This window comes from Podarcis liolepis (genome assembly GCF_965112155.1).
Source record: "Podarcis liolepis genome assembly, chromosome: 7".
Classification (NCBI taxonomy): Eukaryota; Metazoa; Chordata; class Lepidosauria; order Squamata; family Lacertidae; genus Podarcis; species Podarcis liolepis.
Window position 1 is genome coordinate 25014713 of NC_139561.1, and position 26071 is coordinate 25040783.

General features: G+C 43.9%; 1 protein-coding gene across 6 annotated transcripts in view; it reads left to right on the forward strand.

The window, feature by feature from the left end:
* PRDM16 (PR/SET domain 16) overlaps positions 1–26071 on the forward strand; it is a 459509-nt gene that overhangs the window by 143244 nt on the left and 290194 nt on the right. For all 6 annotated transcript variants that reach the window (XM_083512877.1, XM_083512879.1, XM_083512881.1 and 3 more), the window contains exon 2: positions 24519–24868. In XM_083512877.1, coding sequence (XP_083369003.1) covers positions 24519–24868 — 350 coding nt within the window. The remainder of the gene's footprint in view (positions 1–24518; positions 24869–26071) is intronic.

Below are 26071 nucleotides of genomic sequence, written 5' to 3' on the forward strand. Positions count from 1 at the left end.
TAAAACTTCCACAATTTGAGGCCTGGCTATTAAATCAACCTGAAACATGTTTAGATTTGTAGCGCAGACATATCCCAGGTTGCTTTCCCCACCACAAACAGCTTCTCTGTGTGTTGTACGCGTAGAGGTGTGGATAGTTATTGAGGTGGCAAGAGTTACGGAAGTGAGAAATACAAACATTGTAAAATGATATATTTTTAAGTAGTTTTCTTTGGGGAGGAGTGTGGGAGTTTTGAGCGCCGTCGACCCCCTTATCTGGTTCTCTTGTGCCACCAGAAGTTAATCCAGGGTTGGCCACTATACAATGATCCGCAGGTCTTCAACAAAAGTTAGAAACTAGAAATACCTGTAGTCTGGTCTAAGGATGAGTGACAGAGGCATGGAAACACACTTTCCAGCCAATATAATAACAGAAACACAACTATCCTACAACCTCACACTCCTTTGTGATGCTTCTTTCTTTCCAAAATTGTGTACAAAAGGGGAAAGTTCAGACAGCAATGTGTGTGTGTGTGCATGTGTGCGATTGTAAATCACTCCAAGGCACTATTGTGTGTAAAGCTACCAACCAAACAAAAAAATAATGCAAAATGCATCATTTTAGGCAAAATCGCTTGCACAGCTGTACATTTTAAGTGGAATTATCTTCCAAAATGTGTATGCTAGGAGAAATGTGCATATGAATATTTAAGTCAAATTTATTTATTTTTAAAAAATGCAAATTGATGCAAGAAAGTGGGTGAAGTGAGCTGGAGATTGTAAATGTGAGTGAGGAACTGATCTAGGCATATCTGTCTAGCCCTAGTCTGGCCTTTTGCCTGATCCAGCAGGATTCGTCTTATTTTCTCATGTATGGTTTGTATGAAATCTCCCGCTTTGTTTTTGTAAATATTGTCACCTCTCCAAACACTTGTGAGCATTTGAAACACTTGTTGTGCCTCATTGTGGTGAATCGCACGGAACCAGATTAATTGTAAATCGTTCCCCGATCAGAACCATGGTACCCGCTCCCCTGAACAACCTTCCGCCGGCATCCTATTCATGGGTAAAATTCCACAAGATCTGCTTGGGAACATCACTGCTTTCTCTCACTTTGACAGGATTAAACAAAGGGGTGGGTCCTGTCTAAATAAGCCCCTCCCCTCAACCTCACAAGAAGCTTATTCACACCCGGGAGGCAGGAAAGGAATAGACTTGCACCAGATCATAGCAATGGGACACATCTAAATAAGTAACTGCTCTGTTACTTCCTACGCCCAAGCAAAAAATCCTTCTTTTTCAAAGATTACTTATATATTTTCCCCATTTTATTAGGAGGCATCTTCTTAACACAGCTAACTAAAGTAGCCCTTGCTACTTTGTGGCCCCATCCCCTTCTTGAAGCATATCTGCTGCTGCTGCTGCTGCTGCTGCTGCTTCTTCTTCTTCTTCTTCTTCTTCTTCTTCTTCTTCTTCTTCTTCTTCTTCTTCTTCTTCTTCTTCATATCCTCTTCCATTCATGGAGCTCTGCAGTTCATTTCCAAGTCCTGGTTCTGCTTCTAAATATTAGGTTGTATCCAATGCTATGGGTGACTTAGGGCCATGAATTTAAACGGTCTACTCTGAATAAAACTGAATTGGAGACGACCGGCTGAAATATACTAGGCGCTCCTTGTTGGGTATGTGTCACATGAGGTGTACCACCAGACTTGACAAGGAGCTTGGACAAGTGACCCCACTCAGAGCTGATACTTGCTTTCTCAGTGGATTCACTTACCTCTTGCGTTCCTGCCTTTTCTTCAACATTTCATATTCCACTTCCTCTTTCCATCTCAGCATTTTTTACAATTGATTATTTTAGAGGGGTGGGGGGAAACAGACTTTAGTATCCATCAGACATGCCTTCCTGGGCAGCTTTGAAAAGAAAACTCTATAGATTGTGTCCAGTTCTAGGGTACTCAGTGGAGAACCATTGGAATGAATGAAGCTGGCTAACTTAAGTCCATTAATTTCAGTAGGTCTGTTCTGAATATGGTCTAGTTGGATGCAACTCTACACACCCTTTCCGTGATAGGATCAACAAGGCAGACATTGCAGCCAGTCTGCTGTTCTTTAGTCCAGGGTGCAGTGGGTGTCTACCAATTGCAGGGTCCCATAAAGATATCTATTTCCCCCACCTATTCCAGTTCTTCACATCCTGCATACAAAACTAGAGATCTGCAGCGACTTTGCCAGATTATATTTGCAGTGGTTTGTGCTGGCTCCTTGGAGTGGCCCTCCTTTGAATGTTTGTCAGTTTCACAGCCAGACCTTCACTTTTTAGTTTTCACGGGGTTCGTTGCCTTCATCCCATCTTTACCAAGGAACTTGTCCAATTTGTTTTACTATTTATTAATTAAGGCAGTTATAACCTGCACTTCCATTTAAAGAAGAAGTATGACATGGTGGCATGCAATGTGCAGAGTTATAATGAAACATCGGCAAATACTGGTTGGTTCAAAAGAGAAAATTCATATTACGAAGGCCTGTCTCAATTAAGTTTCTCAAAGACATCTGAAAGAAGGGGCAGATGGTGTCTGCCAAACCTCTACTGTGATTTCTGCAGGCAGAGTCTGCTCAGTCACTACTGAAGGCAAAATGGACCTTCAAGGGCATGAGGAACTACCAGAAGTACTGAGGGTCTTGGCAATCAAGGTGGATGTTCCTTGCAGTACATTGAGCTCAAGTTGCTTAGGTAGGGCTTTGTGAATTAACACAAGTACCTTGAAAATGGCCCAGTGGCATAATCAGCAAGAGGCACAGCAATCTCAGACCCTCCAAGTGTCCATATTTTCCAGGGACAGTCTCGGATTTACAGAAGCCATCCCATTTTCTGATTTGATCCCAGAATGTCCCACTTTCCCTTAGGACGTCCCTATTTTCATCGGAGAAATGTTGAAGGGTATGGAGTTATGCGACCCCCAAGCCAAGGAGATAATTAACTATACAACCTTTGGAAGACATCTGAAGGCAGCCTTATATAGGGAAGTTCTTTTAAAAAATGTTTAATGTTTTATTGTTTTTATATATGTTGAATGCCGCCTAGAGTGGTTGGGGCAACCCAGTCAGATGGGTGGGGTATAAATAATAAAAGTGTTATTGTTGTTGTTGTTGTTGTTGTTGTTGTTGTTGTTGTTGTCAGTATTAGTATTAGTATTATATTTTCATCAGATAAATGTTGGAGGGTACACCCAGGTATTAGCCAGTTTCCTTTGAGTTGTGTCCAGCTATGTCCTACTCATAAGAGACTCACTGAAATGAATGATCCTAAGTTAGTCGTGCCCATTAATTTCAATGGGTCTACTCTGAGTGGGACTAGCATGGTTTTCTATCTTTGTGTGTTCACTTATTCCGTTTGGGGTGGGGGGAAAGGATAGTCCGTTGTTGAACAGTTAAAGGTGAAATCAAATCTCAAGTTCCTACGGTCAGCATAGGTGATGCTTAGCCATGAGTTGAGGAAAGAAGTTGGTTAAGATTTAGGGTGTGTGTGTGTGTGTGTGTGTGTGTGTGTCAGGAAGGGTATGGGGGTGGAGCACAGAGATTTCAGCCATTCCATGGAATACCTTTCCTAGCCCCAGGGCGACTGGAAGTAGTATATTAACCAAGCAACAGAGGGAAAGAGGGAAAAGGCCAAATCACATTTCTTTGAAACAAAGAGCCTCTTTTCTCCCCCCCCCACCCTCCCCCCACCCCAAGGAACATGCTCTGATCAAAATTACGGCGTCTTTGCTAGCCATTTCATCCCACCCAGCCCGAGGCAGTATTAAAGCAATGAGGAAATAGGGGGATGCAGTAGGCCCTGAAGAGTCCCTGGAGCCTTTTGCATATAAATAATCCCTTTTAGAATAATGCACTAGTTTTAAACAGAGCCAGGTTCTCCGGGTACCTCCTAACAGTGGATGGCGATGGTATCGTTACTGCTATTATTATTGCTAGCGTTAGGCATGTTATTTATCATTTTTATTTATTTGAATATTTATGATCCACACTTTTGTAAAATGCACCAAGGTGGCTTACAAGACAACTTACAATTAAATAAATCAATTAATATATTTAAAACTTTTTTCTTTTACAAAATCAACAAAACAGCAAGGGGGAAATGAGCAATTTACAAGCAAGAACAAAAAAGGTATTGTTTCTAAAAAGTAGATTTTACGAGACATCTAAAAGAAGGCAGGGGTGGTTCCTGCCTAACTTCTACAGGCAGGGAGTTCCACAGATCAGGGCCCATCACACTAAAGGTTTGCTGCCTAGGGAAGGTCAGCCAAACATTGGGTGAATGTCCTAACCTGGGTCGCATACACCAGATGTGTCCCATCAGAAGATGTAGGTCATGGACTTAAAACTACTCTGCATTCCAGTTATGATTGGGTGAAACCCAGCTGAGAACCTTTGCTAGACTTGTCAAATTTTGTGGTGGTGGGAGAGCTTAGATTTTCTCAAAAGTCATTCACACATGCGTTCTAGGAAAGGACCTCCAAACTTAGCTCAGGCCTCATTTTCAGTGCAGAATTTAAAATCCTGCCATGGCTTCCCTCCCCATGAGCTTCAAATTGATCTTGAATTTTGCATACTCAACTCCCAAGTTCAATGCCTGGCTTCTCCTCCAGCGCTACTGCCAACCAGTGTCAGCTATACTGAACTAGATGGAGCACTGGTCTGACAGCATCAGGCAGCTTCCAATGTCTCTATGTCTGCTTTAGGGAGACTTGGTGGCAAAAGCCAATCTTTGGTCCTAAAGGCAAGAGCATAGGGAGCCCTCTTCCGAAGACAACATCCATAGAGAAAATGTTTGGTGGCATTATCACTGAAATATACTTGGAGTCAAGAGTGGATTTCATGCTCTTTATTCAGCTCATAGTAGTGAGGAGGAGGAATGGAAGCTCCCCCAAAATGTCTGCTTTATATACATTATTTACACAATGGGCCCATGTGATTGGCTAATTCCGGGATTCTCCTGTAGGCCAATCAGGTTGCGGATTCACTTTTACCTGGAGCTGGATTGGGTGGCTCCTGTGGACCAATTGGACTTTTGCATTCTGGATCCTATTGTTCTAGGACCAAGCAGACTGCTGCATTCTGAATCCTATTGTTCTAGGACCAGACTGCTGCTTTTTGGATCCTATTTAACTCAGTACATAACAATCACATTTTCACTGTCCTCTCTGCCAGCCTTCCCCAACTTGGTCCTTTCTAAATGTTGCCGGACTCCAATTCCTACCACCCCACACTGCTGTTGGCTATCCTAGCTAGTCCAATGACATCGTGGGGTGGGCAGCAGGTTGGAAAAGGCTGAACTAAAGAACTAAACTTGGTGGGGGTGTTTCTAGGGTTTTCTGCACACAAAATATTGATGAGGAGCTGGAAAAGAACTCTTAGAAACAGGTGGGTGCTTTGTTTTTCTTGCCCGCCACACTCCTTCCCACCACCCAGGAAAGCTAATAAAAACTGAATTGATTCGAAATAGGAGGGAAGAGAATGTGCCCATGTCAGTTTACCCGGTGTACCCACTGGTCACCTTGCAATCCCAGTTTCACGTGGCCCTGAGCCTGGTTTTTAGGCACAGCCGTCTCTGTTCAGAATAGGCCCCCAACCCTCAGTGGAGCATTTTGGGGGGAGTTGAGGGAGGCTGCTGTAGGGACTGGGAAGTCAGTTTCCTGGAGCTCTCTATGGCCTCATCTGCCCCCGACATTGAAAGTGGTGTCATACCACTTTAAACAGATGTGGCTTCTCCCAAAAGATTCTGGGAATAGCAGTTTGTTAGGGAACCCCTATCCACAGAGCTACCATTCTGAGTGGTGTAACAGGCAACTTTCCAGGGAATTATAGCTGGAAAGGGGCCTCCTAACAACTTTCAGCACCCTTAAAGGGACTACAGTTCCCAAGGTTCTCAGTTCTTTGGGGGAAACCATGTCTGCTTAAAGTGGTATGATACTGGTTTAAATGCACAATACAGATGGGGCCTTAGGTGTGCTTATCTCTGGATGCAGTCTACTGAATCAGGACAGAATGGGAGCCCATTGACTTGCCAGGGTATGACAAGAGGTCAGCTCATGCAGAGAGCCAGAAGGATGGATGGGGGAGATGGGCTGGTCCTTCATCTAAAGCTCTGTCCAGACTCCATCTGTGTATATGGAGCTCCTGCTAAGCAGAACAGTCTTCTTAATTGATCCACTTCACTGGAAGGGGAATTTCCAACATTTTGTTGTTGTTGTTTAGTCGTTTAGTCGTGTCCGACTCTTTGTGACCCCATGGACCAGAGCATGCCAGGCACTCCTGTCTTCCACTGCCTCCCGCAGTTTGGTCAAACTCATGTTCATAGCTTTGAGAACACTGTCCAACCATCTCGTCCTCTGTCGTCCCCTTCGCCTTGTGCCCTCCATCTTTCCCAACATCAGGGTCTTTTCCAGGGAGTCTTCTCTTCTCATGAGGTGGCCAAAGTATTGGAGCCTCAGCTTCACGATCTGTCCTTCCAGTGAGCACTCAGGGCTGATTTCCTTCAGAATGGAGAGGTTTGATCTTCTTGCAGTCCATGGGACTCCCAAGAGTCTCCTCCAGCACCATAATTCAAAAGCATCAATTCTTCGGCGATCAGCCTTCTTGATGGTCCAGCTCTCACTTCCATACATCACTACTGGGAAAACCATAGCTTTAACTATACGGACCTTTGTTGGCAAGGTGATATCTCTGCTTTTTAAGATGCTTCTTAAGATTTCCAGCATACCTCCCCCCATTTGCAAGTTCCCAGCTGCCCCTTGTATTGATACAGATAAGTCAAGCCTTGTGCATGGAAAAGGGGGTTTAGCATGAGCCCTTGAGTCTCTTCACCCATGAGAAATCAGCAGCAGCAGCAGTATTTACTGTACAGTGGTGCCTCGCAAGACAAAATTAATTCATTCCGCAAGTTTTGTCGTCTTACAATTTTTTCGTCTTGCGAAGCATGGTTTCGGAAAAGTTTTGGAAAAGCTTCAAAAATCACCAAAGTCTTCAAAAACCTCAAAAAAGGCTACCACACCGCGTGCTATGAGTTGCTCCTTGAAGTCAAGTCGCAACTGTATTAATGGTGTTAAGAAAAAGGAAACAAACTTGCAAGACATTTCCGTCTTGCGAAACAAGCCCATAGGGAAAATCGTCTTGCGAAGCAACTCAAAAAACCAAAAACCCTTTCGTCTTGCGAGTTTTCCGTCTTGCGAGGCATTCGTCTTGCGAGGTACCACTGTATTAGTCATTCAACTATGGAAAAAAAATAGTTTCAATGCAACTTAGCAATAAAACCATTTTAAAAGTTTAAAAAGACATGCATAGCTCAGTTGGTTTCAGTGTGATGCTGACAGTGCCAAGGTTGCAGGTTCAATCCCTGTAAGGGACAGCTGCATATTCCTGCATTACAGAGGGTTGGACTAGATGATCCCCAGGGTCCCTTCCAACTCTATGAGATAAAATGCCAAAAATGCTGATTCAGCAATACAGTGAGAAGGAGAAGCCCTGCCCCTCCCCATTAAAAGACGAGCGCCACAGCCTATGTTGACTAAACCACCAGAGTAATATAAAGTCTCCGCCTGGCACCTAAACACAGTGATGGCACCAGGCATGTTTCCCCTGGGAAGAGCAGATCATGCACATGGGGGCACCACTGGCAAAGCCCGCTCTCGTCCAGCTACCCTGCGCACTTTAATTTCGGCCAAATTAAGACTGAATTAAGGGTCTGATCTCATTCCCAATGCATCCAGGACTAAGCGTTATTATACGCATACCGGCTTCCTTCTGAGTCGACACCTGTAGCATTGTGTCAACTGATAAGGCTGCAATCCTGAGTCCGCTTACTTAAGCCCCATTGGATGGAGCGGAGCTTACTTCCGAGTAGACATGGATAGGCTTGTTCTGTAAGATAACAGAGCTAGGAAATTCACCCGGATAGTTCCAGGCATAATTTGGTTTTGGTTTTTTTGTTAAGTCATGATCTGATCCTGACATTTGGGTTTCCCCTGTTTTTCTCAGTGGTGAACATCTGAAGGGCAGACATGGAACATAGAAGCCTGCTTTACACCAGGTCAGACTTTTTGTCCAACTAGCCTGCCATTCTCTATTCTGACTTGGGGTGGCTGCTCGGCATCTTGAGGCAGAGAGAATTCCTTTCCCATGCCCTGCCACCTGCCACCGGTGGAGCTTGGTTTATTAGGGCAAATTTGGTCCTGCCCTGCCAATCTCAGCCTGTCCTAACCTGTGTTGCCTTCTTCCTTACAACCAGTCAAGGAATGGCACTGCCTGCCATCTTCCTCCCGCTTAGCCCCAGTCTTGCCTCTTGTAGAACTCCACAGGGAATCAGTTGGCTCTGCCTGCCATTTGCTCTGGCGCCACCTACTGCTGACCTCCCTGCTTTCCATCCTACCAGTCCTAATGGACAAGGCAAGCAAAGATCAAAGTGGGTGTCTCTCCCACTGAGCTCTGATTCCTCCCCACGTGGCACACGTTGCACAGTTAGAAATATCGCACAAGTGAGAAATTCAGTGGCTTTGCTGAATTTTTGGATGTCCCCCTCCCAAAAAAAATATCTTCGTTTGGGGATTAGGTCACAAAGATCTTTTAAAAGAAAACCACCACTGCAACTCGGCTCTTGGCGATTCATTTTAGAGCAATCAACTTGCTACAGTCAATAAATGTCTTGCTTTTCTTCGTTTTCTTCTAAAACTCCCAAATCCAGCAGTATCCCTAATTGAAAATGCTTTGTGGTAAGAGGTTTTATTTTGGGGTGGGGAGCAATGGCAGAGTAGGTAGGAGATGAATTAGAAGAATATAAATGAGAATTTTTTGCAAATAACTGTGTGCTTCGAGAAATAACTCTCTTGCAAACGTATTTTGGCGTCGAAGCGCTGCGATAATTTGGGCCCAGAAACTCCCGCTGAACCTGATGTCAGGGACGAAGCGAGTTAGCCGTGAGTGAAAGTATCAAACACTGTGTGTGTGTGTGTGTGTGTGTGTGTGTGTGAGTGAGAGAGAGAGAGAGAGAGAGAGAGAGGGAGAAGAAATGGCCTCAAATTTCTTTTACACAGCCTTCTAAGACATGGTGTGTGTGTGTGTGTGTGTGTGTGTGTGTGTGTGTGTGTGTGTAATTGTAAGGTTGGAATGAGCAGGGGTGGGTGGTTGATCTGGGAAGGGAAAAAAAAATCTGTCCCACATTGTTAGGTTAAAATGCATCCCTTCCCTCTTGTAAAAGAGTTCTGCTTTTGACATCCACCTCACGGCTCAGCCCTCTGTCCAGCATTTATCCTCCCAGCTCCCCTTTTATTCTGCGCTGCCTCTGGCTGCTGGGGTCCGTTTTGATATCTCCGCTAACTCCCCTTCTCTCACCTAGTGCCAGGGGGTATGTTTGTGCAGGGCCCTCTAGGAGATATAAGTTGCTATCGATTATTTTTAATATTTAGCATGTTTGTGAACATGCCTTAGCCCCCTCTCCAGCCCACCCTATTAATCTACTATGTTAATAGCGCCAAGACTCCTGCTCTGGACCCCGGGGAACCGCAAGTGAGGAGAATGACAATGAGGCAATGACAACAGAGGCGATGCTTGCGCTTGGCAGGGATGCGAATTCCCAATGCAGGCTCTCTTTGGGGAGAGTTTCAAATTCTTTATTCTTCTTTCTTTTTTCCTGGAGTTTTGAGGGCCAGGATTCAAAGGCATACTTTACACTATCTGCCATTTTCCTTTCTTTCTTCTTCCTTTCTTTGGAAGGCCAAAGGGGAGACAAATCTAATTTGCTCAGCATCTTTCATCTAATATTTCGAAAGCCTTCACATTCCATCCCTTTGGGAATATTTTCCAAATTTTAGCTAGGTTGCATCTTTTCTCTGCCCCCCCTTTCCCGGCTCCATCCTCCCCGCCTGCCCTGTTTCTTTCTCTTTTCTTTCCCCTTTCTATTATTTTCGTACATTTCCACCTGAAAGAACTTCTCGCTGAACTGGAAACTTTGTCCATGCTTTTATCAAAGCTGACATGGCAGCGTTTCCAAAGAAAATAGCACGATTTCTCTGTGTCCTTTCTCCCTCTTCTTCTTCATATGTGTATGTTCCCCCCACCCACCAACCCCCAGTGCGGTTTCTGAAACTTTTTTGTGTTTCCTCCAAATTGCTAATGAACGTTTCTATGAGAAAGCTCCAGAATTTATTACGTAGCATCCATTTTCATCATGGTGTAAGGGTTGAATGAGGGTGAGTTCCCACTTCAGACATCTCTCTCTGCTTATCTGTCTTCAGCCCCTGTTCAGAAGTCAGTCTTTTTGACAGTCCACTAGTGGCCCTTTGCTAGCAAGGCTATGTGTATTGTATGTTTGTGTATTGTTTGTGGGATGGTGAAATCGGACAGTTTTTTTGGTGTCTCATATCTCTAATCTTAAATTCTCTACAATTCCACATCAGTTTGTTGTTGTTGTTGTTGTTTTTATTATGAAAATTCACCAGCATTTTCGTGTGAATCCCTCCTGATAGCTACATTTTCGCAAAGCAATCTCCCCTAACATAATGTATTTTTAGCATGTTACTTTCAAGAATACATGTCTTCTTATGCAAGCTATACCCTGATATATGCATTTTTTTGGCACACATCATTTGGTTGGACAAATGCATAGCAGAATTCAGAAAAGTGCAAATTTTGAAGGATTATTGTGTTTTCGTTCAAGTATTGTGTTGGAAAGCATGAATTAGGTAGGTTCATCTTTAAACGACAAACGAATCAACTTTCTTCCCCATTGTGGGCATCTATATCTGCCAATATATGTGCCTGTGTCCCTGTAGCAATTTTAACAAATACAGGAACATAGTTTTATGTTTTCCTTCCTCAAAAAGAAGCAGGAGAAGCCATTCAGTCTTTAAGAGAAGGTGATATTCCGGGGGGGGGGGGGGAGATTTCCACTACATTTATTTCAGACCTGCAATCTAGACCTGAGCTGCAATTTCTTAGGAAAGGAATTTTCTGGGGAACATCTTTAGACTTTTTCTGAACTAGCAACATTTTTTTTCTTTCCATATGATCTGAGCTGAAATTTCTCAGAAGGGAGTTTTCTGACAGTTTTGTTTTGACACATATAATCCACGACGCTGCTTGAATTTATATCGGTATTATAATTCCATTTTCATTTTTGAAAAATCTGGTGAGGAGAAATTATAATATGCACTGTATCCGACTGTTCAACCACCTTGCATGCAGTATTTGAACAGAAGAAGAGCCATGGGGCTGGATCAGGCCAAATGCACATCAAGTTCAGCATTCTCACAGTAGCCACCCAGATGCCTCTGTTGAGAACAGGGATGGATTAATCTGCCAATTTTGGTTTCTCTCCGTTTCTCGTTTTCCCAATCATTTATTTTTTATTTCAGGCATTTATATACTGCTTAACACCCAAATTTTCTAAGCAGTGTTATATTAAGATCAAATCTATACGTTTCTACATTAAATTGCAATATTTTTTTAAAAATCCTCCTGAAAATTCACCAGCATTTTAGTACACAATATACAAATATGCTTTTGCAAAGCAATTTTCTCTAATGCAGTGCATTTTTTCGACATGTCGTTTACATTAATATATGCATTTACATGCACACTAGGATATTCATCACACACACCCCTTGAAGTCCAGTTTTCGATGGATAGCTGTGTTTTTGGTTTACACCGTTTTTTCAGGAAGAACGAATTAAGTAGGTTTGCCTTTAAATGTGATAGGAAATGAAGTTCTCCCCCATCCTTGGTTAGGAAGCCCATGAACAGGACTTGAGTACAACAGCAGCTGATCTTCAGAGGCATCTTGAGCGTTACGGGGTATAGGCGAGAAACTGGACAGGGCTCCTGTGCCTGTAATAATTGTGCTGAACAGAAACTTTATAGCACGATGACAGGACATCCTACCTACAGCAGCCATTTAGGCTGCCATTCTTGCCCTCATAAAGCAATTAGGGAAGGGGGGCTGAAGTGGAAAGACGATGGATTACCCACTGCTTAGGACACTTCTCGTGTAACTCCATGCACGTGGTGATCTAGAAGAAAGTTCTCCTGAGTCTGAATGCATTTACTCCCATGTAAACCTGCAGAGAACTGCGGCCTTGCAGTGCAGTCCTCTGCATGTCTGCTTGGAAGTCAGTCCCATTGAACACAGGGAGGTTTACTTCCAGGAAAGTAATAATAATAATAATAATAATAATAATAATAATAATAATAATTTATTATTTGTACCCTGCCCATCTGGCTGGGCCTCCATAGCCACTCTGGGCGGCTTCCAACAAAGATTAAAAATACATTAAAATGTCACACCTTTAAAAACTTCCCTGAGGTCCAAGAATAAAAATGGAAATTGATCTTTTAATAATCTCAGAGCCCACAATTTTTTTTGTCTGTACTCAAAGCATCCAAATTGGCTATATTTTAAAAAGCAACCTATCCATCTATTAAACAGAAGTCATGCATCCTAATTTATGTTGTTGTTGCTGCTGCTGTTGTTTACTAATCAACTTGCAGTGCTCCTTAATTTCCCGCAGTAATAGTCACACACACACTTTCCCTTCTTCTTGAGTTGTAAAGCAAATAGCTTGTAATTCCCTTCAGCTGAAATCCCAGTGGATTTCACCTGGAGGACTCCACCTGTCCATGTTTACTCAGAATCAAAGCAATATATATATATATAACAGAATGCTGTGTTGTGCCAATTTTAACCAGGCTTCCACCTAACTAAATTCCACTGCATTCATTGGGATTCATATGCATGCCTGTGTGCGTACAGTTGCAGCATATTTGTCCTGGTAATACTTTTGCCAAAATGCATTCAGATCCAAGGTTTTATCGGAGCCTGTTATCATGATTAAATGATCTAAATTAAGGGCACTTCTAGACAACCTATTTATTGAGCATTCATCCTGATCTGTTTGCAGGGCGATTAGACGACATTGGCTCTTTGATTAGCATTAATTCTGTTTGTTTTCCACACTCTCCCACCACTTTTCTTATTACAAAAAAAAAAGCCTCATCTCTTGGGGGAGTGGGTTTGCTGCACGGCACTATAATTGCACAAACTGAATTTGGCGGTAAGAGATTGAATCCTATCTGAAAATAGCAACAGTCTGGAGTATCCTAAATGTCCTCTGTGTTATTTTCCAGAATCAGGTGGGTGGGGAGAAAGAGAGTTAAGCTGAATTTCCAATCCTATCGGGTTTTGACACATCTTGCATGTCTACGACCTGAATATCGAGAGAAGGTTAAGCAAGTGAAAAGGTAATGCTTAGCTCTGGACAGCAGCCTCTGGTTAATGATTCTAATAAGACTTCTGTGCGGAAATATATTTTATGCCTGGCTGAACTCAACTTTCACAAGAAATATAATACTGGCATTTAGAAGAGAAGTATTTGGACACTTTCCCTGCTGCTTTTACTAGGGGAAAATGTGCATTTAAAAACACTTTGAAATATTGTTACAGGCTTTAGTCTCCATTCCACCAGCAGAAATCCTTTTAATAAAAGAAAATACCTTAATTTAATCTTTAGAAAGTGAAGGCACGTGGAGCCTCCCCTCCCCTTGCTTCTCTCATTTAAATCCATACGACCCACTTTTACGTAACATTGTGGAGAGATTTTATACTGTAAATGGATTTCAGAGTAAAAAAAACTTTTCTTCTGCAGATTTTATTTTCCTAGTGGTCTTGTGTGTTCAAAACCCTTTCTTGAGATAATTTTATTCTAAGCCAGGGGATGGTGGAATCTGAACAAAGTTTAGGAGTTTGTATTCTATTTTTATTTTATTTTTAAAATAATGTTTTTCAATTAAGTTTCTGATGCCGTTCTGGTCCGAATTCACTTTCATTTCACTTGCCTTCCTTTGGATTTTATCTTCCTTCCACTATGGATTCCAATGGAGACCCTTCCTGCTTACTTCGGCCTGTATCTCTGGCTGTTTCTGTCCAATTGACATGAAATTGGTAGGCATTCTGTTACTTCAACAGTGCATCAGACCAGCCAAATTCCCACATGCACTCCAGCTCTCACCATTGACCAACTCTCCACCACTGCTTTTGTTTAGCTGTTACACTCAGGTGCCTCTTGAGAACAGTGGAAGTGAGACTGTTCAGTCAAATGGGGCACTTGCGCCACCAACCTTAGTCTGCCCTGAGCCAGACCCCACCAACCTGCCTTCCTGTTTATCATTAGTCCTAGGGCTGGCCTGGGCTGGCAGCTTTCTCCCCCTTAGCCTCAGTGCTGCCCTTGTGGATCACAACATGGAGGAGAATGGGGACAAAACTACAAGGAGTGGGCTCTGTCTGTCCCACCTACTGTTGGCCTCCCTGCCTTCCTATCAGTCCCAATGAGCACCACCCACAATTCCACATTGGTTTCTAATAGTCATCTGGTTGGTCAATGTAAAAACAGGATGTTGGTCTAGGTGGCAATTGATCTCATCCAGCAGGGTTCTTCTTCATCATACAGAGCAGGACTGGGGAACCTGCAACCCCCTGGGTGGTTTTGGATTCCCATTTCCCATAACCACCACTGCCAGCATGGCCAATGGTCAGAGACTATGTGAGTTGCTATGGAGCAACATCTGGAGGACCACAGGTCCTCCACCCCTTGTAGAGGGGATGAAACTAACAATGGCTATAAGCCAGGCTTCCTCAACCTTCGGCCCTCCAAATGTTTTAAGACTACTACTCCCATCATCCCTGACCACTGGTCCTGCTAGCTAGGGATCATGGGAGTTGTAGGCCAAAAACATTTGGAGGGCCAAGGTTGAGGAAGCCCGGCTATAAGCTATGATGTCTATGTTCTCCCTCCACTGATTAGGCAACATGCCTCTGAATACTTGTTCCTGGGAGGATACTAGTGCACTCGGGTCCTGCTTCTGGGCTTACCAATGGTGTCTGGTTCACCATTGTGAAAACAGGATGCTGGACTAGCTGGACCTTTGACCTGATCCAAATCTCCCCAGATTTGTCATTGGATTGGTCCTTTGTTTCTCTTTTCTTTTCTTTTCTTTTCTTTTCTTTTCTTTTCTTTTCTTTTCTACTAATGAATGCTGCTAGCATTTTTGTTCTTCTCCAGGGTCCCAGTCCCTTTTCTCAGGATATTTGAAGTTAAGTCTCCAAGGGTGCAAATGGGTACACGCCACCCCTAGCAGACATCCATGTAAATGCAGACACATTAATGCTAAGTGATCACACAGTGCACACGGGAGAAGGTCTGTGGCTCAGTGGTCAAGTGTGTGTGTGTGTCACATTTTCACAATAACCTTCAAATCAAATACATTGTTTCATAACTTGACTTCCCACCCACACCTCCACAGTGTTCTTATTCCAACATTTTCTACTGTGTTGTATCTTTACCTACTGCAAAAAAATAAGTGCAATAATTTTATCCTTTTTCTTCCACTGCTTTTATCTCAAATCCTGCCCGCAATTTCATTTGGCTGTAATTTAAAATAATAATAATAACAACAATAACAATAATATAGTTCACGAAAAGCCTCCATTCTTCCATAAAATACATCCGTCCTTCTGATCTCATAACTTTGCTGTCAGTTTTGCCATTTCTGCATAGTCCATTGCTTTCAGAAGCCACTCTTTTTTCGTCGGCACCTTCTCTTCTTTCCATGTCTGTGCATTTAATGTTCTACTTGCTGTTGTCACATACAACCAAGCACCCTCACTTAACCCCCAAAACAACCCTGCGAAGTAGGTGAGACTCAGTGGCTGTGACTGGCCCAAGGTCACCCCATGGCATTCAAAAGCAAGATACCCAAAGCTGTAAAAAAATATATCGGATAAATGATTCAGAGTCTGTGGAATCACACAGTTGTGTTTAATTCTGGCATAATGAGCATTGATTGCAGAATAAAGAATTTCTCATTGCAGAATTTTAGATTCCTTTGTTCTGATTTTCTTAGTTAAGCAACATGCTCACAGCACTGCCTACAGCTGCATGTAGTTTCTTCTAGAGAGAAGGGCAAAGCTGGCTCAGTTTGGATGTTAATGCGATGCGACCTAATTTTCACTTTCCAAAGCTGTTCTTGAACTGAAACACAGCTATCCCTGGAAAGTCACGTATCTCTGGGCTTTGCAGCGCAGTTTTCTGATCAAGCGATGTGTTCTAGAAGAAAATGCATGTGCATTAGTGGAAAGGGTGTGCAAACGTGCCAATGTGCATTCATGAAAATGCATACAAAAATGAATTATAGTAAGGAGAATTGCTTGTGAGGGGGGGAGTGTGCGTATTATGGAAAATACGAGCTAAAATGCTGGCAAATTTTCACAAGGACTTTGAACAACAATTAGATGCAGGAATGTGGAGAACTGAACTTAATATTGGAAAAACGAGAAAGTGAAAAATAAGCCACGCTGAAATTGACAGATTTGAGCAAGTCTCTGCTCTTCCCTGAAGCCTATTCCCGAAATATGTTCTCTTTATGGTTCTGTGCGGCACTGAACCAGGTTTCCCTCCCCGCCTGGAAGCACTTTGGAGTGATTGCTTAGACAGAAGCAGCGGCCTGCTGCAACCCTCTGCCCCACTTGGAAACCAAGAACAGGACACAATTCACTATTTCCCCCACTGTTTTGCAAAAGGTGTGAAATGTTCCATGCTTTTTTCATTTTTTTTCCTGGTGTGCTCAGCCCTCATCCAAAATGATTTGTGTCCAAGCGAGGGAGAAGTCTATGACCCCTGACTTTGGGTTTGTTCCATTAAGTTACAAAGGAAAAAATTTACATCCCTGAAAGCCATAAAAAATATCCAGTGCTTCTCCTAGATCAGCGGTCCACCTGAATATTGCTAAGGGTCTTGCTGGACCACTTACTGACTTTTGTAACAATTGTAATTTGCTTTGCTAAACACTGTCGTTTTTCTTTCTGCTGTGGTTTTCCTTTCTCTGCACTGACCTCTTTTACAGGATAAATGCCACGTCCAAAATTGTAAGGGTTAGACATAAAAGAAGAAGAAGCTTTTTGAGATTTCTCAGTCATTTGCAACTTCTCAGCTGCCTTCAGAAGCAGCATTATTATTAATACTTGCCTAGATAGATAGATAGATTAGATAGATGATAGATAGATGATAGATATAGATAGATAGATAGATAGATAGATAGATAGATAGATAGATAGATAGATAGATGAAGAAGAAGAGTTTGTATTTGATATCCCGCTTTATCACTACCCTAAGGAGTCTCAAAGTGGCTAACAATCTCCTTTCCCTTCCTCCCCCACAACAAACACTCTGTGAGGTGAGTGGGGCTGAGAGACTTCAGAGAAGTGTGACTAGCCCAAGGTCACCCAGCAGCTGCATGTGGAGGAGTGGAGACACAAACCCGGTTCCCCAGATTACGAGTCTACCACTCTTAACCACTACACCACACTGGCTCTCTGGATAGGTGATAGATGATAGATAGATAGATAGATATCAGTGTCATAGCTGTCAACTTTTCCCTTTTCTTGCGAGGAATCCTATTTGGAATAAGGGAATTTCCCTTAAAAAAGGGGAAACGTTGACAGCTATGATCAGTGTTGATGTTGATGTCGTTATCATAAATGTTGCTAGCAGCTGTCCATTTGGGCTGTAAACTTTCAGTTCAAATATATGGAGTGGGGAGCATGATGGGTAAAAGATGGTAACCCCACCTCCCTCCGTACGATTCCTAAGCCAACAACCTCCCCCACCCCCGGGGAATCCTCTTCCTGCCTGTCAGGGTTGTACAGCCCAGAGAGTCGGTTGCTACTTTATGCCCAAGTAAAAATGACCCGTTTTCCTTTTCCTTTTTTTCCCCTGCCTCCCTTTCTTTTCCACTTTTTCTTTCTTTCTTGTGAACATCCAGTTCTCCAGCTGTCTGCCAAATCTGAGCCTTGGAGGGCTGCCATGTGTCAGGCAAAACGCATAATGTGACGGAATTTCACAAAACTGCTACAGGCCAGATCCTAAGCCGTCGGTGGCATGACCCCAAAATGCAATCATCCACCGTCATCATACTTAGCCTTTAGTGCAAAGCATAATCATTATTTAATTTATATGCCACTTAACATGCCGAAAACAGCTTCTTGGTCTTTTATGAGTATAAAAATGAATGATTAAATATCCACATGTAATTAAAATACATTGTGCCAAAGCATGGCATCAGGATCCTACGGACTGATTCTGCTGCATTCTGCAACATGTCACTGTTGCAAGCAATAGGGCATTTGTGGTGGATTTATATTGGACCATCCACATATCAGTCCACTCTACGTGTTGTTCTGTGATGCTTCTCCCGTGTCCCTACATTGTTGCCATCTGGAGCAGCACACTTGCACCTTAAGTGGGATAAAAAGCAAACAAACATCAGAACGTTTGCAGGATGAAAAGTTGCAGAATTTCAACAGGAATTTATAGGAAATGCACTGATAGGAAACGAAGAGGTATGTCCGCCGCAAGACTTTTCTTGACACCATCAGTGTTCAAAGTGGAACTGCATATAACTGTCCCCAAACCATCGTGAGCAAAAAGGGGACCTTCCTGAGAATAAGAACATAATAAGAGTCTGCCGAATCAGGTCGATGACCCATCTGGTCCTGCATCCTCTACTCAAAGTGGCCAATGACTATCACTCACTTCTCATTGTTACTGATACTGACTCTCTCTCTCGGCTGAATTTGCAATGCTACCCAGAGGTTGAGAGCAAAGGAAAGATGGAGGGCAGGCCTTCCATTAAGCAGAGTGAAATGATGGATGCTGGTATGAAGTAAGGGCAATGGTTCCCCTCTGCTGGAGGACAGATCTGTGAGTGCCAAGCAGCCCTCTATTTGCACCTCTCAGATGCCTTGCTAGTTTAAGAGCATCTGAAAATCCCTGTTGGATCAGGCCAGTGGCCCATCTAGTCCAGCATCCTATCCTCACAGTGACCAACTATATGCCTTTGGGAAGCCCATGAGCAGGACCTGAGTGGAACAGCAACGCTCCCTACCTGCAGTTCCAAGCAACTGGGATACTGCCTCCAACAGCAGAGGTAGACCGTAGGCATCATTATAACCATTGATAGCCTTATTTTCAGTGACTTTGTCCAATCTTCTTTTGAAACCATCCAAGCTGGTGACCATCGCTACATTCGGTTGGAGGGAAATCCATATGTGAGGAAGTGCTTCCTTTTGTCTGCTCTTTGTCTCTTGCTATTCAGGTTCACTGTATAGCCCCATTGGGTCCTAGTATTCTCCCTATCCAATCTCTTTCCACCATGCATCGTTTTACACACCTCAACAAGAAGAGGCTTCAGGTGTGATGGAGGATGCCATCCTGTCACCAGCGTTTGTACCAGACTAGTCCTGCACATGCTATAGGGGTAGTGGTGCCCTCTCCTCAGGCCACAAAGTGCCTTGGGCTCACCTTGGAGCAACAGAGAGGAGAAGGAAGAGCAGGACCAAGAGGCTTTGGAAGCTGGCAGTGGGGAAAGCCCATAGCTCAGTGGTAGAGAACCTGATTTGCATGCAGAAGGTCCCAAATTCAAGGTAGGGCTGGGACTATTCATGGCCTAAAACCCAGGAGCATCTAGGCAGTAGTGAGCTAGATAGACCAATGGTCTGACTTGGTAGAAGGTAAAAGGTAAAGGGACCCCTGACCATTAGGTCCAGTTGTGGCCGACTCGGGGGTTGCGGCACTCATCTCGCTTTATTGGCCGAGGGAGCTGGTGTACAGCTTCCAGGTCATGTGGCCAGCATGACTAAGCCACTTCTGGCGAACCAGAGCAGCGCACGGAAATGCCGTTTACCTCCCCCCCCCCCCCGGAGCGGAACCTATTTATCTGCTTGCACTTCGACGTGCTTTCAAACTGCTAGGTTGGCAGGAGCAGGGACCGAGCAACGGGAGCTCACCCCGTCGTGGGGATTTGAACCGCCAACCTTCTGATCGGCAAGTCCTAGGCTCTGTGGTTTAACCCACAGCGCCACCCTCATCCCTTGGTATAAGGTAGATACCTCTGTTTCCCTGACAGGGTGTGGACGTCAGCAGACAGTCAATGATGCCAACCCCTGATTCCAACTCTGAAAGCAGACAGGAGTTGACACCACATGAAATGTTAAGGTCAGAGAAGCAGGTGGAGCTGTTGGTTTTTGTCATCGCTGCAGAGGTTTGGTTTTGAGAAGTGATATTTCTCAGGCAGGTTGCCGCACAACCCTCTAGGCACCCTTAAGTACAGAGGGAACAGCGACGAAAAGAACCCTCAATACTGCTCAGGAGCTGGGCAGCTTGTCATGTCAAGTTCCCCTTCGATGGTCTCACTCTGCTCTTAAACCCAGCCTTCCCTCCTCAGCCTGGTTGGAATCCCTGTTTCATAAGTGCAAAGGGGGCTAATCATAGAGTGGAAAATAATTTGACTTGCTAATACCCAGAGGAGAAACATTTACTGCAACCACAAGTATTTTCGGGATTATGGTGTATAATGCTTCTGAAAGGCTTGTTTCTGGGGGCATGTTTGCGTAAGCAAGATTGCCCTCTCTCTCCCCCTCCCTCTCGCTCTCTTTCTCTTTTTCTCTCTCGCTGAAGGAAACGTACATAAGCGATAGATGCATTCGCCCCGGAATGCACGCAACAAAAAAATCCTCCTTCCTATCCCTTTAGTGATCCAAAGCAATGATTTTCAGAATAAGCGTTTATGAGGCCTCAAAAGAAAAGGAGGGGAATATTTCTCAGAGGCCAGAGGCCCCGTTTTGAGAATATAAAAGGGATGAAAGATTCATTCCTTAAAAGTCGAGCCCTGCTGTTATAACTGCTCTGCTCCTATTCGGCAGCACAAAAAATGCCTTTCCACGCTGAAGTGAAAACTGCAATTTCGGTCGGGTGCTATTTCCCTCCCTCCCCTTCCCCGATTACATCAGAGGTCAGCCATTAATATTCTCGCTAGGAGTCCCGCACATTGCTCCAGAGTCCACAATGAGGCAGTTGTTGGATTGTTATTCTGGGGAGGGGGGTGTGGGGAGCGAGGAGGGAAATATGGCAAAAGAAAGCAGGGAGCCTGCAGCTGATGGCTGGGCTGGGGAAAGGTAAATTTGTTCTCCCCACCCCACCCTCCCCACCCCCCAAAAAAAAGTGAGAAGGGGGGGGGGACACAGCCCAGCCGATTGCCACATATGAAAGGGTTTTATTTATTTATTTAAAAGCTTAACATATACTGTTGGTCCGGGTCTCGTAGCCCTACCTGTACCTTTCTACATTGCCAGGCTCATAGAGCAACATGCTATCTCAGAGCCATAGCTCAGTGATGGAGCATCCACTTTTTGCATACCAGGTTCAATCCCTGGTAACATCTCCGCCTAGGACAGCTCTCAGAATGGTTTGAAAGCCAATCCGTCTTTCCTAGGGAATTCTAGGAGTTGTAGTTCTGTAAAGGAGAACAGGAGTCTCCTGATGTCTCTCAGCACCCTTAACAAGCTACAGTTCCCAGGGTTCTTCTACCACTGTTCAAAGTGGCACCAGAGTGCTTTAAATGTATTGTGCGGTTTGGAGCCACTGCCTTGAGTAGCAGAAATGGCCTGTCCGTGTCAACAGGGGTAGAGGTAGGCAATGGAGTTCTGGCGGTTTGTATCCAACGTTAGTCCTATAACAGACACAGGTCCATTAATTTCAGTGGGTTTGCTCTGTGTAAAACTTAGTTGCAGACAACCCAGCATCTTCGAGAATCCGGCAGAACGCAGAAATCTAGCTAGAGACATTTAGCGGTTTCCATTGAATTGTTATTTTTAACTTTTCTTCAGAAGCTCATCGAACAGGTTGCTCTCCCCCCTCCCTTTCTGTGCATTTTAGCAAAAACAAACAAACAAGCAAGCGAAAGAGCAGAAAGGGGATGTAACGGGTGACTGCGGAATTACAGCCTTCCTTTGCAACCCAGTTTTAAGTGTCGCAATTTGCAGCCTGCTAAAATAATCACACTAATTTCCTAATTGCTCTTGGGGTTGGGCGGAGGGAGAACGACTTTGCTAGATTAAGGGTATTTAGCCTGTGTGTGTGTGTGTGTGTGTGTGTGTGTGTGTGTGTGTGTGTGTTTAAAAGTAACAACAGAGGACAAAGTGCATGGTTCATTCCTGTATGGTGCTGAGCGTCTTCCATCTGTGCTACAGTTCCCTTGCAACTGAGGGTGCCGTGCTCCCTCCTGACCAGACACATTGTTGGTTCCTTGATGTGGTCACTTATTCTGACTAATTCAGCTAATTGCTCTCCCTTGCAATTTTACGTTTGTTCTGCATATGTCCTATTTGAATGTTTTCTGGGGGTGTTTTCTCTCTCCCTCTGCTCCCAAACAACATAGAACTTTAGTGCATGAGGGAAACAGCTGCGGCTCTTTGCTGCTTTTGTGAGCGGAAGGCACAAATCAGTGGAAGAAGAAATAAAAGACACCCCTACCCACTTGTAGGCTCATAATTACTCTTCTGAATGCTCCTAAATTAAATAAGTGTTTTAGCCACATGACTTTTAAAGGTTTGGGTCTTTTTGTTTTCTCTGCAGAGAATAGATCTGAAATAGTTCCTGAAGGGCTCTGTTTGTAAGCGGATTATGAATCTATTTTTCTGCAGCCATTAAACCGAGAAGCACATTTCCACCACCCTGCCGTAACCCAGGATTCAATCACAGGCAAACCTTCTTCCTGATGTGAAGGGTTTTGTTTTTTTTAATCGAGTAATATGTACACTGCAGTGGAGAGACGAGTTTAACTTCAGTCATATATCTAGCTAGCTAGCTCCCGGTTTCTTTTTGACAAATTCCTATCCATCAGCTTATTAACCCAACCTGCTGTATTGAATGAAATTAGATTCATGGTCAAAAACCCAATTTTCATTGAACTCAGTACTTTTCAATGACTGTTCTGCAGCCCAGGTCCTTTACCAAACCTTTGACTTACCTACTCAGTTTATACGTTAGCAGTCGAGCCACCACATTCAGGACTAGTTGCAACTTCTGGGTTAGCTTCAAGGGCAGTCCCACATGCTTGCAAAAATGCATATACCAGGGTAAAGCGTGCACATAAATATGTATGTTGGTGAAGATAACATACCAGAATGCATTATATTAGTGCAAATTGCTTTGTGAAACTGTGTATGTTTGGCAAAATTGCTACCTACCTACCTACCTATCTGTGTTTTCACACTAAAATTCTGATGAATTTTCACAAAAACACACACACACACTGATGTGGAGATGTGGAGAAATGAGCTTATTATTAGAACGATAAGTAACTGAGATAAACTAAAACAGAAACATTCACCTATCCCTACATCTGAGTACAGTTGTGCATATGCTGGCGATGCTGTTGTGTTCAAGGAGAAACTGTTCTCTATGGCTTGCCGAGCAGGGCATAAAAGCGAGAGGCATGGCTTCAAGGGCAGGTTGGCTGCTCACCTCCTTTCGAGTAACTCACTGAACCAGATCCAGACATGGATTTTGAATGGCGTCTGTGGCCAAGCCTGAACTGCGGGTGGCATGGTTATACTACAGGAACATGGTAGGACTATAACATTGTTGGGGGAGGTGGAGAGAGAGAGAGAGGGAGGCATATTTTTTTGAACAATAAAGGAATATGTACTTTCCCAGTAAGTTTGCAAAGATGAGCTGCTTGTGACTCAGGAATTGCCCTTGCTTGCAAAAAATAAACATGGCCTTACATAGTTCATTCAGATGCACACATCTTGGCCTGCGAAGCTGATATATGCATGGCTTTTGCTTTGCTAAAATGCATAGAAGTGTAAGAGGGAAATAGTAAATGTAGCACTCTGTCCCCATGTGTTCCTTGCTCAAATTCATCCCTAGCCTTACCCTTATTCTCAGACCCTTGGTCTACACTGACTGGCAGAGGCTCTCCAGGGTTCCATCCCTACTTGGAGATGCTGGGACCTTCCACATGCAAAGCTTGGTCCTTTCTATCTCTTTCAACAATGTCAGTGGTTGATGGAGTCAACAGAATCTTCAACTAGCATTTTTAAAATCATTATTTAGTGAATTTATATACCGCCCTATACCCACAGGTTTCAGGGCAGTTCACAGGATAAAATATAAAAGTACAAAAAACACAGAGTTGCCATTTTTCAAAAAGGAAAAAAAAACCAGGACACCCCAATTTGTTGAGCTTTTTTTTTTTTTTTAGGAAGATCCCCAAGTTGTTGAACTTTTCTTTTTCTTTTTTCTTTATAACAAAACTTTTCTTTTTAACAAAAATGCCAAAAATACACAATTTTTCCATTGACTTGCCATTGACACCAAGGGCAAAGCGCCACCTTTTAGAAATCCCCCCCCCCCATGTCAATTCCACCTTTGAAATCTTGGCAACACATTTTAAAAGGGCATAAGAAGCAGCATTCTCTGCTGGGCAGCAGCAGTCCTTGTGAAGCCTGTCAGGTCCTCCCCTGGTTCCACAGAGGCCCATTTCTGAGGCTAATCTCGCTGCCTTGGTACCCAGGGAGTGCTTGACTATTCCCTTTGCCCAAGATAAGAGGATCTCACCACTTATCCCTTTCTGTTTGTGTGTGTGTTTTCAAGGTGACAACGAGATTGTGAACAACATGTATGAAACCGAGGCAGACCTCCTAGCAGGCGAGAGCGGGGAGGAGGAGACTGAGGACAGCATCATGTCCCCCATCCCCGTGGGGCCGCCATCCCCTTTCCCTGCCGGAGAGGACTTCAACCCCAAGGAAGGCTCTCCGTACGAAGCTCCCGTCTACATCCCCGATGACATTCCAATCCCGCCCGACTTTGAGCTGAGGGAGTCTTCCATTCCAGGGGCAGGGCTGGGCATCTGGACCAAAAAGAAGATTGAAATTGGGGAAAGATTCGGGCCTTACATGACCTTTCCAAGGACGACGTTGAAAGAAGCAAACTTTGGATGGGAGGTAAGAAGGCTTTTGACTAATACGATAGTGATTGGTTTGGCTTTGGAGGAAGGTGCAGTCTTTGATGTTGGATGACCTCCAGGACCGGGAAGAAGAGTGGCTTTGTTGATTTCATGTCTTCGTGGATATTCTGTTTTTTTTTTGTGCAATGATTATTGATTGTTATGAATGATTCGGTTTCAGTCTCACAAACACACTTTTTGGACGTTCCACAGCCATTCTTTATAGGGTCCACAGCCTCATAAGATTGAATTCTGGAGAAATGGCTTTTTTAAGGGCTTTGTGGGAAATTCAAAGTTCAGCACTGATGGGAATGCTGGTTTAAAAGGAGGGTAGTTGTCAGGGGTTGGGCTTGCTGGCATTCGGGGGTGGGGAAGCAAATGTCCACCTGCTATCATCAGACCCTTGAGAACCTCCCCCCTTTATTTTTTTTGAGAGCCAGTGTGGTGTAGTGGTTAAGAGCGGTAGACTCGTAATCTGGTGAACCGAGTTCGATTCCCTGCTCCTCCACATACAGCTGCTGTGTGACCTTGGGCTAGTCACACTCTTCTTCTTCTTTATTGTTTTCCATCTCTATCCCACCATTTCTCTCAGGTGGCTACATGGTTCTGCCCCTCCCCATCACAACAACCCTGTGAGGTAGGTTAAGCAGAGGGACTGTGGCTGGCCCATGGTCACCCCAGTGAGCTTCATGGCTGAGCAGGGATTTGAACCCTAGTCCCCCAGGTCCTATGCTGACATTCTGACTACTCTGTACCATGCTAGCAGGAGGGCTGAGAAACTCTTGCAAAGGAAGACAGGTTTTCTCTGTTTTCCAGATGCATAGAATCTGAATATACTTGGAACAGAATGTGTAGGTGTTTTAAGAACAACAACACTGCATAGAATGCTGTGCACACAGACCTAGTTATATGTTCAGTTTCTGACAGCAAAGCTTTTAAAACCTGCTTTTGTAAACAGTTATTGAACTCACTGCTGAATATCTCTAGCCGGTATGAGAAGTCCTGCTCCCCCCCCCCCCCAATATAAACATGATGGACAATTTTCTTTTAACTTCGACAGGAAAACTGGAAGTAGAAAAGCAGCTCACTTTCTAGGAACATTTTTGAGAGCTCCTTTTTTTTTGTGTGTCAGGCAATAAATGGAACTGCTGGTGTTTTTGCTTCCTGTCCTGGGTGAGAGTCAAGGCAAACACGTGATGTA